The 13171-nt window shown below is 37.8% G+C and overlaps 1 protein-coding gene across 1 annotated transcript; it reads left to right on the top strand.

The window, feature by feature from the left end:
• Positions 1-4840: 4840 nt before the first annotated feature.
• septin5b (septin 5b) lies at positions 4841-13093 on the top strand. The gene is made up of 12 exons (XM_049469040.1): positions 4841-4898; positions 5106-5116; positions 6299-6389; positions 6473-6559; positions 6953-7076; positions 7414-7548; positions 8043-8160; positions 8257-8358; positions 8740-8836; positions 8976-9111; positions 9527-9629; positions 9809-13093. Exons 1-12 carry the CDS (start codon positions 4856-4858, stop codon positions 9872-9874), a joined length of 1113 nt encoding a protein of 370 aa, XP_049324997.1. The 5' UTR covers positions 4841-4855; the 3' UTR covers positions 9875-13093.
• The last annotated feature ends 78 nt before the right edge of the window (positions 13094-13171 follow it).

The following is a 13171-nucleotide window of genomic DNA, read 5'->3' as shown; positions in this document are numbered from 1 at the left end:
GAAATGACTGAAATAACAAAAAAGATGCAGAACTTTCAGACCTCAAATAATGCAAAGAAAACAAGTTCATATTCATAAAGTTTTAAGAGTTCAGAAATAATCAATATTTGGTGGAATAATCCTGGTTTTTAATCACAGTTGTTTTGATCAGATAGTGGTTCTTTATTCAGTCTTCTCCTGCTCTGTTCCGTCAGTTATGGTGATGTTCAGAGTGACACATAAAATACAATACTTAGATTATTTAATCTTTAAATATATATTCTTCTCTCTGAATGATTCACTCTAATGGTAATTGTGTTTATATGAATCACAGTTTTAGATGAGAGATGGTGGAGGAATGAGAGGATTAGTAATGTTTCCTGATTAAAACCCAGAACACAGTGGTTCTGATGATCTGGACCTCAGGGTCCGGCTGGTGAGTCAGAGAAGCAGAATGTACAGTGTGACCCGTCCTCTTCGTCTGATTGGCTGATAAAGCTGACTGTATTTACTGTGTTAAACTCTCAGCGCTTTACTGTTTACTTTGTCATTTCCTCCCGTTTTCCTGCTTCATTCAGGATTTCAGCCCCCGCTGAGATCACAGCACTTCCTCAGACCATTAACAAACCATCAACCATCAACCGTCAAAACCATTAAAACCATCAGAACCAGGCTAATTATAGGCTGAACCAGTCAGCATGCATCACTGACATCACAGGGAAATTGTTTGGTGACTGTGTTTGATATATTATTTTAATGTGTATTAAAAGTCTTTTATTTATTAAAGTCTTATGATCTAACCTATTTCCATTCATATTTATTTGTTTAGCACTTTTCTTAAGAACAAAGACGATCCAAGACCGCTGTAAAAACAAAATCAACAACAACAAAAACATTTTACAGCATTTTACAGAAACTTGTGTTAAAAAGTGTAATGTAAAGAATTCTCTATAAATACTGGAGGAATCTGGGATAATGAATCGTCACACAGTGGAAAGACAGAGTACTGTAGTCAGACTGATCAATATTACAGATCTTTTATTAGAAGAAATTACAGGGATGTTCATGTTGATGCATTTATTAACAATACAATGCTAAACCACCTGCTGCACATTTAAAAACCTCTGGAATTTAATCAAGAGGAAGATGGATGATCACAAGCCATCAAACCACCAAACTGAACTGCTTGAATTTTTACACCAGGAGTAAAGCAGCATAAAGTTATCCAAAAGCAGTGTGTAAGACTGGTGGAGGAGAACATGATGCCAAGATGCATGAAAAAAACTGTGATTAAAAACCAGGGTTATTCCACCAAATATTGATTATTTCTGAACTCTTAAAACTTTATGAATATGAACTTGTTTTCTTTGCATTATTTGAGGTCTGAAAGCTCAGCCATTTCTCATTTTCTGCAAATAAATGACAATATTTTTATTTAGATTTTGGGAGAAATGTATTCCGTAGTTTATAGAATAAAACAACAATGTTCAAAACGTTCAAAATGGTTGTGAACTCTGGGAATTTAACTGGCAGTAACATACAAATACATACATTAGTTTTTAAATACTTTCTAACAAATAAAAAGTCCCCCCTGTCTGTTCTGATTGTTTGTGAGCTGTGGGGACGGGGAGAAGCAGCTCCTACAGAACAATCAGAGTTTCCTGTGTTGTAGAGCAGCGCTGCAGAGATGCTCAGAGAACTCTTAACTAGTTATTGTACAGATTCTCGTTCTGAACCTGAGGGCCTTCCTGAGGTACCAGTTTCCCACACTAACCCACTGTGACCCAGAGCCGTAACTCCGCCCACTGCAGGAAACACTCCAGCCCTGCCCTCATCACCCCACTGACCACCAGCATGCTCCTCAGCTACGCTAAGCTAATCATTAGATAAATATCTGCATGCAAATAGCTTGTTTATGTCAGTGATGTCATCAGGATCAGAGATGATTCCTGCGCTCAACACTGTTTCCATTAATACTCAATTAAAGCAGTAAAATCAGAAATAGAGATAGAGTAATAGATTATTTTTATCTACTGATTATTTTATTTCTGTTGGATGCTAACAGATTTAATGTTTACTCATTATCAGCTCCAGAGAGTCCTATTCTACCAGTAATATCTCCACCACAGGAAATACACAAGCTGTGAGTGTGCTGTGTCAGCAGCATTGGGTGCAACTCAAATAACTGAACGTTACATTTATTAGAAAGAGTGTCCACAAATATTTGGATTTATAGTGTATATTATCAGTTAAACTTTAACTTTGAGACTCGGCACTCTGTGTCTTTGCTATCGTAACGTCGGGAAAAGTACACCTTGCTCGGCTCAAACGTGTATATGTGTATATACATGCATGTACTAATTCTCTTAATTTAATCATGGGTGTGGTTAATTTTGGGCGCGGTGTTTGTTTGTGTGTGGTGAATTGGTGGTTTGGCTGCAGTGTGTGAGCAGTGCTGGAGGATGGAAGGTTGCCAGATCTGCAGCTGCATTACTTCACCATGTTGATCCAGGATTTTCCCAGCATTGTTCCTCTGTTTTCTCCTGCAGCTGCAGCTCAACCTCACCATCCTCCCCCAGATCACCGGGGCATTGTGCTGTTTGTAGTTTTTTGTGTTTGTTGTTGTGTGTGTTTGTTTATTTATTGTATGACACACTTATCTGAATTACTCTGATGCTTGTTTATTTTTGTTTACATGTGATTTAAAACAAAGTTCAACCAAATTATGTTCCTCCAGGACCAACAGCATCATAGATCAGACACACAGCACTATATATACAACATAATGTGCAAACGTGCAACTTAAAACTATAACAATAACAATAGACATGGTAAATATGACAGATATCAGGTGATTAACAGATACCAGATACCAAAAATCAGAGTTTGAGTCTGAGTTGCGTGTGGTTTGGATCTTGGCTCGGGCATATATGTAGAGTTATGTGCCGAGTATAACTGTGGTGAGTATAATATGGGAATTGACTCGCCCACTTGTGCCAACGCCCCGGCTGCTGAGTATAAACCACATTCAGCTCAATTCTGCACGACTGATGCCGAGTCTGAGGCAGTGCTGCAGTATATCAGCCAGTGTTTGGAGCCTGGACCTGTTTTGATATTATATATGTAATATAGTGTCTTAATGGAAAGTACTGAGTATTTTAAACCTCTTCACTGCAGAGCTGATAAAGTTTTGATGGTCTGGAATTCAGGAGGACTGTAGCTCTGATACCCCCAACATAACCAACCCATCATAATAAAAACCTCCTACATATAAAAGAATCTGTAGTCTGTATATGTGGGGCAGAACTCCTCCTAAACAGCCCTGGTGGAACTTCCTGCGCTGTGAGACGTGAACATTTTTAGAAGATGAAGTTTTATTCTCTAAATGACCCGCTGACAACTTTAATATCAGCTCAGTTCAGTTTAATGAAGCTCTAAAGCTCTCCTACACACCGAGCCGTGGAGAAGAATGTGTGAAGGTATGTTCCTCCCAGATCTGGAACTGAACATATCCAAAACAGAGCAGATAAATATACTGCAGAATTAAATATATAAGATTTAAGGGTGTTTATATAAGGATAAGAAAAGCAGACACAGCATTCAGCACCAGGAGTGGAATTTTAATTGAATAAATACAGTATTTGTGTAATATAAAGATTATTCCAGAATACAGTGCATATCAGAAAAGCTTAGACCTTCCACAGTCTGGTCCGGGTAAAAAATGACTGAAGAGCTTAAAATCTATTCCTCGTTTTTTTAAAATCAAACCCTCGTTTTTAATGCATTTATAATTAATCTGAACAGGTGAGTGTTGTTTCTTCCCTGTGTTTCTTGCTGCTCTTTCCTGTCTCTGTCGCTCACTGTGGATTCTGTTTTTCTACACCAATTTTCTGTAAAGCTGCTCTGAAATTTTGATTTGATATAGTTCTGTTTACTGTTTTAATCCTTTAGCATTTTCTTCCTTTATAATATTTTTTCTCTCATTGTTTATATTAATTAATGTTCTAAATGTAGAGAGAAGTATAGTTAATAACTGATTTTTGTACCTATAATGCTGAATATGTGAATATTGTTTCAGAGCACAGTGTGGTGTGGTGTTATAGCGCCCCCTGGCGCTGATCTGTGAGCAGTGCGTGTTATTATAGAGATAAAAGAGCGCGTGTTATTATGTATCTGTCTGTTTCTGAATCAGCTCATCCAGTCTACAGCCTGATCACCACCCGGCGGATTAATACATTAAGTAGTTCGTGTTTATTTGCTGCACAGAGCCGCTGTCTGTTTATAGCGATACACTTTTATTCTTTATACTGTAGACACTGAGAGACACGCGCCTGAAGCTCCGCCCACCCTCCTTTCTCAACAGGATTGGCGGGGAGAGTCTGGACTCTGCGCTCTGATTGGTTAGTGCAGTTTGTGAGTTTGATGGTACTGATCTGTATAAATTCCTTTGTATTTATTAAGTAGAAATCACAGCAGCGTTCACTCATATCACACTGCTATAACATACAAAGCAATAAAATACGATAACAGTGTAAAAATAAATCATATAAAATGTAGAATATTTATAGCAGCTGGTAAAAACAGTGACTTAACAAAATAATTTGTATTCCACATAGATAGATAGATAGATAGATAGATAGATAGATAGATAGATAGATAGATAGATAGATAGATAGATAGATAGATAGATAGATAGATAATCGCATGTATCAGTGATAAATATATAATTCATAAAAATAATAGATACATTATGAAAAAAAAGACAAAGCTTTGCATGTTTTTTTTAAGTGACAGAGTATCTCACCAGCCAATCAGAGCGCAGGGGGCGGGACTGTCTGTAAAGCGGGTGGGGAAACAGCAGCAGAGCTCGAGGACGATGTCGACCACCAGCAGGTACAAGAGCCGGAGCGCGAGGCCAGGTACAGGTGTGGCGGATGCTGAGGGGGGGGGGGGGGGTGATGATGATGATGTTTTTAGAATTTGGTTTGGTTAATTAGTAATGGATGAATTGTAACGCGCGCTCTCCTCTCTCTCTCTCCTCCGTCGCGCGCTGGGCGGATCCACCTGCCCCGGGCATCGCGCGCATCCTCTCCCATCTATCCCATAATAATCCCGCCGCTGCTCAGAGGACGGGGAGGTAAGCTCTCAGAACCAGTGCGGAACAGTGGCTCCGGTACCGGGGTGATGGGGAGGCTGGGGATGGAGGCGGGCGCTGATTGGCTGTGCAGGCTGGGGAGATTTCCATACTCCAGCGTTACAGCCCCCCCTCCACCCACAGGCAAATCTGTGAATTATAAATTATAGTGGTTTAGATTTGGGTTACAGTAGGATGGTGAGTAATGTTACTGCAGGTCTGTAGAGTAATGTAGGTTACTGTGATATAATAAACATATATAATAATATATAATACATTTTTATTTTTTATAGTATGTCTACTACAGTCTGTGCACACTGTGCTTTGCAGTCACAGTTACTGAGGCACTGATTGGTCATTTAGAACAACTGAATAAAATACTGTTCACTGTTATAAATGTGAACAAACACACAAATAAACACATTATAGAGCGATATCACCATTATCACATATTACTGGGAGCTGTAACTTTTTAAAATTGTATGTAATAGTTTATCTCAGTAAATCTGCTGTAATTATACGCAGTTCACTGGAATAAACAGTACTGTGGTTATAGTGTTATATAATGTAATATAAGTAGAGGTTCTGAGTGTATAATAATAAAGACAGTGAGAGCTGAGGGTTTATTTCAGTGCAGTGGTGTGGAAATGATTGAGGTCCTGTGGGGCAGAAAGCCGGGACTCTTCCCCACTCTCCCATTATACTCAGTATACTCATGTTTATATGTGTGTGAGTAAAGTGCTGATTGGCTGCCGGCGTCTGTGATGGAAATAAAGGCTTATCTGAGCTGAGCGCTGCGCTGTGTGGAGGTGGTCAGACCCTCCTGAGGAGCCGGTGGAGAAACACTGCTGTAAAAATCCATAAACAAACTGATTAAAAATTACACCAAAAATAAAGAATTACAGCAGAATTATTGAAAACAGAGAGTGAAACTGAAAAAGCAAATCTGATGTTCCTAGAGCTCGACTAATCACAGTATTTCACTATATTATGATATAATTTGTTATCAGGCTGCCACTATAAAAAATAATAATAATATGTAAAATATAATTTGAAAATATAATATAATATATAATATAATAAATGTTTTGCTATGCTAGTGTAGGTGCTGTGGTGTGGAATTGAGTAGATTGGTATAAGAGCTGAGTGGAGATACAGGGTTTTGATCTGTGTTTGTTTCTATAGGAGAAGGAGTATGTGGGCTTCGCTACGCTGCCCAATCAGGTGCACAGGAAGTCGGTGAAGAAGGGCTTCGACTTCACGCTGATGGTGGCCGGTGAGAAACGCGGTGTTACCTGACTGTAGAGCCTCCAGCTGAGAGGGGTATTCACACTGTGTGTGTGTGTGTGTGTGTTGTAGGAGAGTCGGGTTTGGGAAAGTCGACGTTGGTGAACAGCTTGTTCCTCACGGATCTTCATAAGGACAGGAAGCTGCTGAACGCTGAAGGTCTGTTATAGATTCAGTTTATAGTAAAGGTTTATCTGCTGCTTCTGTTTCATACAGAATATTATTATATTTTACTGTGCTGCAGTTCAGGTGTGAAGCAGGTAAACCTCACGGTTCTACTGTGCAGCATATTTTACGTTTTGCTTTTTCAACCACAAACACTGAGAAAAATAAGTACAGATTATTTAGCGTATTTCAGTGAAAGTCTTTTTTTGTTTCTGTGTTTTTTTGTATCAGCAAAGATTATAAACATTATCACCAACTGAATATGTGTTCATAATTTAATGATCCAAAATTGTCTGTCTTTCAAATGAAAAGCTAAATAAAAAATGAAATAATACTTTAGCTAATAATATTTTTATTGAATTAAATGATGATCTGTGTGATTATTAGAGCGGATAAACCAGACCGTGGAGATCACTAAACACACGGTGGACATCGAGGAGAAAGGAGTGAAGCTGAAACTCACCATAGTCGACACTCCTGGGTTTGGAGACGCCGTGAACAACAGTGAATGGTACTGATCATCAGGAGAACAGTGAAACTAGAACCTGCAGAACCAGCAGAGAGTTCATATCTCAGTGATATCTCAGTGATTTATAACATCAGGAACACCCAGCACCTCCTCACTGTATAAACAACTCAACATGTTCTATTAATAAATTACATTCATTATTATTCGCTACATTATTCTCATAGTTATTATTATTATACTATTTTTATTTACAAGAAAGTAACTGAGTATTATGGGATGTTCAGTATTAGTCTGTTTTTATCACTAAAACACTGTAAATCACAGTGAAAATAATGACCTGTGATTATTGATGAGTGGTGATTGATCTGTATCTCTGCAGCTGGAAGCCGATCACTGATTATATTGATCAGCAGTTTGAGCAGTACTTCCGGGACGAGAGCGGCCTGAACAGGAAGAACATCCAGGACAACCGAGTTCACTGCTGCCTGTACTTCATCCCCCCGTTCGGACACGGGTAAACACTTTTTACATATATTACATATTTTACAATGCTGTAACTGTGCTGTGACTGTGCTGTAAATGTACTGTAACTGTGAGTTAACTGTGCTGTGACTGTGCTGTAACTGAGTTAACTGTGCTGTGACTGTGCTGTAACTGTTCTGTAACTGTGAGTTAACTGTGCTGTAACTGTGCTGTAGCTGTGCTGTAGCTGTGCTGTAACTGTGAGTTAACTGTGCTGTAACTGTGAGTTAACTGTGCTGTAACTGTGCTGTAACTGTATGTTAACTGTGCTGTAACTGTGAGTTAACTGTGCTGTAACTGTATGTTAACTGTGCTGTAACTGTGAGTTAACTGTGCTGTAACTGTGCTGTAACTGTATGTTAACTGTGCTGTAACTGTGAGTTAACTGTGCTGTAACTGTGCTGTAACTGTATGTTAACTGTGCTGTAACTGTGAGTTAACTGTGCTGTAACTGTGCTGTAACTGTTCGTTAATCCCTCCTCTCAGACTGCGTCCGGTGGACGTGGAGTTTATGAAGGCTCTTCAGGAGAAGGTGAACGTGGTGCCTCTGATCTCCAAGGCCGACTGCCTGACGCCGGCTGAGATGAGGAAGATGAAGGACAGGGTAACTCCGCCCACTGTTCCACTGGTCTGTACGAGTTTATAACATGTTTATAAGACGAGCCCAGTCTCTGACGTGCTGTTTGACCTTGTGCTGAAGGTCAGAGAGGAGATCGAGAAGTTTGGGATTAAAGTGTATCAGTTCCCGGACTGCGACTCGGACGAGGAGGAGGAGGTGAAGCAGCAGGACAGAGAGCTGAAGGTCAGAGTGAATCACTGCGCTCACTAATACTGAACACTTTATCACTATACTGTTTATTTATACTTTATATACTCATAATAAATATAACATTAAATTAATGATAAAAACATTGTAACATTAAAGCATTATAATGTAATAAAAATCATGTGTTAAATAATTAAAGCATAGGAAAATAGAAAAAGACAGAAAACCTCAAATTAACATGCCAAAATTCAGGCACAAGATAACACCTCACAACATATGCAGGTGTGGGTGTTCCCAAGCCATCCTTATAATGTGTGTGAGTGTACACATCCACATAATGTGTGTGTGTGTATAATGTGTATAGTGTGTGTGTGTGTGTATAATGTGTATAGTGTGTGTGTGTGTGTGTGTGTGTAGGAGAGCACTCCGTTCGCTGTGATTGGCAGTAATACGGTGGTGGAGGCTCGGGGGCAGCGGGTCAGAGGGAGACTCTACCCCTGGGGCATCGTGGAAGGTTATATCTACAGTTATATATTATTATATATTATATATTTTATATTATTAGGCTACATTATAAAGTAGAATGTAGCGTACTAAAATAACTGCTAATACTAACAGAGTGTGTGTGTGTGTGTGTGTGTGTGTGTGTACAGTGGAGAATCAGTCGCACTGTGATTTTGTGAAGTTGAGGAATATGCTAATTAGGACTCACATGCACGACCTGAAGGATATCACCTGCGACGTTAACTACGAAAACTACAGAGCGCAGTGCATCCAGCAGATGACCAGGTATACCCTAAACTCCGCCCCCACACCCCAAACCCTGCCCCCTACCACCAACACTCCACAACCCACCCCAAACCCCGCCCCCTACCATCAACACCCCACACCCAATGCCCACCCCTACACCCCCACCCCCGTCCATACCACCAAACACTCCACCCACACACGCCAAACCCCGCCTCCTACCATCATCCCCCCATCCCCACAACCCACGCTCTGCCTCCAACACTCCAATACTCTTGTAAAGTGTAGTATAATATGTGATGTGAGTGAAGTAGAGTATGATGTTTGGTGATGGATTAGTGATGTTAGTAAGGAACTGGTGATGTTAGTGGTGTTAGTGATGTTAGTGATGGACTGGTGATGTTAGTGATAGACTGTGATGGACTGGTGATGGACTGGTGATCTGCTGTGTGTTCAGTAAACTGACGGCGGATAATCGAGTGGAGAGTCCGATTCCCATCCTGCAGATCTCCACCCCCGACGCCGAGACCGAGAAACTCATCAAGATGAAGGACGAGGAGGTGAGAGATTACAATTAACATTCTCAAACTGAAGAACATTTACAACACCCAGCTACACTAACACTTCTCTCTCTGTATCTCTCTCTCTGTGTGTCTCTCTCTCTCTCTCTCTCTCTCTCTCTCTCTCTCTCTGTGTCTCTCTCTCTGTGTCTCTCTCTCTGTGTCTCTCTCTCTGGTAGTTGAGGAGGATGCAGGAGATGCTTCAGAAGATGCAGCAGCAGATGCAGCACGAGCAGGATCTGTAAAACCAGTCAATCAGCTGTGAGAGGGAATTTTGGAGAAGTTGAGAATTTGCCCTGGTCTGTGTTTGCTTCCACAGAAACCCCGCCTCACCACCATTTCACCAACATCTCACCACAGTCTCACCACCGTCTCACCACTGCCTCACAGTTAGAGCTCAGGGCCTGAAGCTGAGCTCTGCAGGTTAAACAGGGTCGTATCCAGTTCTGTGGATGTTGATTTGATTACACTTCTTCTGTAGAGATGCTGAGAGACATTGAGAGAAAGTGAGAGACGTTGAGAGATCAGACGGCTGAGACTGTTTATCACACAGTGGATTAATATCAGTGCTCCGTTATTTATTTAATTGCTTAATATCTCAGTAGTGTTGATGGTGAATGCTGATGTTTTAATTTATTTATGAATATGTAAGTTAGTGAGTAACAGAGAGAAACAGCCTGTATTGTTTTGCCCACAATCTTTAAATGCACTGAATTATCTGAGGTTTATGATATGAAATAATGGAAAATTAAACATGATTAGAATTTTAAAAAGTTGTAAAAAGAAAGACTGTAAACAGATCAGTTAAAACTACAGTTTAGTGTCGTAATCTTCTGGTCAGAAAGCTTCATTACATCATAATAAGTTCTAACAGTGTTGATAAAGCAGAAGCTGTGCAACGCTGTGTATATTTTATTGAATTCATTATTTATTATACATTTTTGTATTTGTTTTTATATTTTGTGGTTCAGATGGTATTAAGTGAATAATTTTGGTTAATATTTATTTCTAAATAAGATTATAGAAAACTGTAGATATTTTACATAGTTTTGGGCTCTTCATGCTGTAAAAACTGCTTCACTAAATTAAACTGCTGAAATAATGAAATTCCACCTTAAAACAGGAGACGCTCTGTCTCTCTCTTTAGGAACAGATCTGTAGAATTTAGCTGATAATGAGCAAAACTAAATTTAATCACAGAGTCTGATTTCAGTGTTTGTCTTTTTTCCCTTTTTTGCACAAAATAAAGAAATAACTCACTAAAAATCATAATTACCCTTTTGTTAAACTATTGTTAAATTGTTGTTTGTTACGTCCTGATCAGGTGATTTTACCCCAACCTGAATCTCTTAACATCATCCGATACAATCTGATCTTTATAAATAACAAATCCTTACAATATATTATAGGTATCTGTGCTCTACATTACTCTACTCTAAACTCAACTAATACTCTATACTCTACTCTAAACTCAACTAATACACTAAACTCTACTCTAAACTCTATTAATACTCTAAACTCTACTCTAAACTCTACTAATACTCTAAACTCTACTCTTAACTCTACTAATACTCTAAACTCTACTCTAAACTCTACTAATACTCTAAACTCTACTAATACTCTAAACTCTACTAATACTCTAAACTCTACTCTTAACTCTACTAATACTCTAAACTCTACTCTAAACTCTACTAATACTCTAAACTCTACTAATACTCTAAACTCTACTAATACTCTAAACTCAACTAATACTCTAAACTCTACTCTAAACTCTACTAATACTCTAAACTCTACTCTAAACTCAACTAATACTCTAAACTCTACTAATACTCTAAACTCTACTCTAAACTCAACTAATACTCTAAACTCTACTAATACTCTAAACTCTACTCTAAACTCAACTAATACTCTAAACTCTACTAATACTCTAAACTCTACTCTAAACTCAACTAATACTCTAAACTCAACTAATACTCTAAACTCTACTCTAAACTCTACTAATACTCTAAACTCTACTCTAAACTCAACTAATACTCTAAACTCTACTCTAAACTCTACTAATACTCTAAACTCTACTCTAAACTCAACTAATACTCTAAACTCTACTAATACTCTAAACTCTACTCTAAACTCAACTAATACTCTAAACTCTACTCTAAACTCAACTAATACTCTAAACTCTACTAATACTCTAAACTCTACTCTAAACTCAACTAATACTCTAAACTCTACTAATACTCTAAACTCTACTCTAAACTCTACTAATACTCTAAACTCTACTCTAAACTCAACTAATACTCTAAACTCTACTAATACTCTAAACTCTACTCTAAACTCAACTAATACTCTAAACTCTACTAATACTCTAAACTCTACTCTAAACTCTACTAATACTCTAAACTCTACTCTAAACTCAACTAATACTCTAAACTCTACTAATACTCTAAACTCTACTCTAAACTCAACTAATACTCTAAACTCTACTCTAAACTCAACTAATACTCTAAACTCTACTAATACTCTAAACTCAACTAATACTCTAAACTCTACTAATACTCTAAACTCTACTCTAAACTCTACTAATACTCTAAACTCTACTCTAAACTCAACTAATACTCTAAACTCTACTAATACTCTAAACTCTACTCTAAACTCAACTAATACTCTAAACTCTACTAATACTCTAAACTCTACTCTAAACTCAACTAATACTCTAAACTCTACTCTAAACTCTACTAATACTCTAAACTCTACTCTAAACTCTACTAATACTCTAAACTCTATTCTAAACTCAACTAATACACAAAACTCTGCTCTAAGCTCTACTCTAAACTCTACTAATACTCTAAACTCTATTAATACTCTAAACTCTACTCTAAACTCTATTAATACTCTAAACTCTACTCTAAACTCTACTAATACTCTAAACTCTATTCTAAACTCAACTAATACACTAAACTCTGCTCTAAACTCTACTCTAAACTCTACTAATACTCTAAACTCTACTCTAAACTCCTGCCAAAGTTTACCAACAAAATGAGATCTGAAATTTCACTTTCAGAGAGGAAACTTTAGTTTTTCTCTTTTTTAAAAGTAGATTTTTTGTCACTCTTTGTATTCAGCATTTTCCTATAATAAAAATAAACAACATTTATATCACAGATTTCAGACTAAAATAACTTAATTAACCCTGATGTTTTCTGTTGAACTGGATCAGTGCTGTTGCAGATATTGATTATTGATAGAGTCATTGATTATTATTGGTATATGATTGTTTAGTCTGTTTGTTTGGAACATGTTTAGAGAATCAGATGTTTAGTATTGTCTGATTATGAAGCTGTAATCTGTGTATTTCAGTATTTTAGGTATTTTAGATATTTTATGAATTTTTATCTGCATGAACAGCAGCTGCTTCACTGGTTTTATGGGAAATAAATAAATAAAAGTCGTGTTTTTCATCTTTACCTGACTGTTCATCATTTTTACTGATTTATTAAATGATTTATTAAATATTTAAAACATAAAGATCATCCACACAGCTC

This window comes from Astyanax mexicanus, chromosome 20 (assembly GCF_023375975.1).
Source record: "Astyanax mexicanus isolate ESR-SI-001 chromosome 20, AstMex3_surface, whole genome shotgun sequence".
Classification (NCBI taxonomy): domain Eukaryota; kingdom Metazoa; phylum Chordata; class Actinopteri; order Characiformes; family Acestrorhamphidae; genus Astyanax; species Astyanax mexicanus.
Note: the sequence above shows the minus strand (reverse complement) of the source record. Positions and strands in the feature narration are given on the sequence as shown.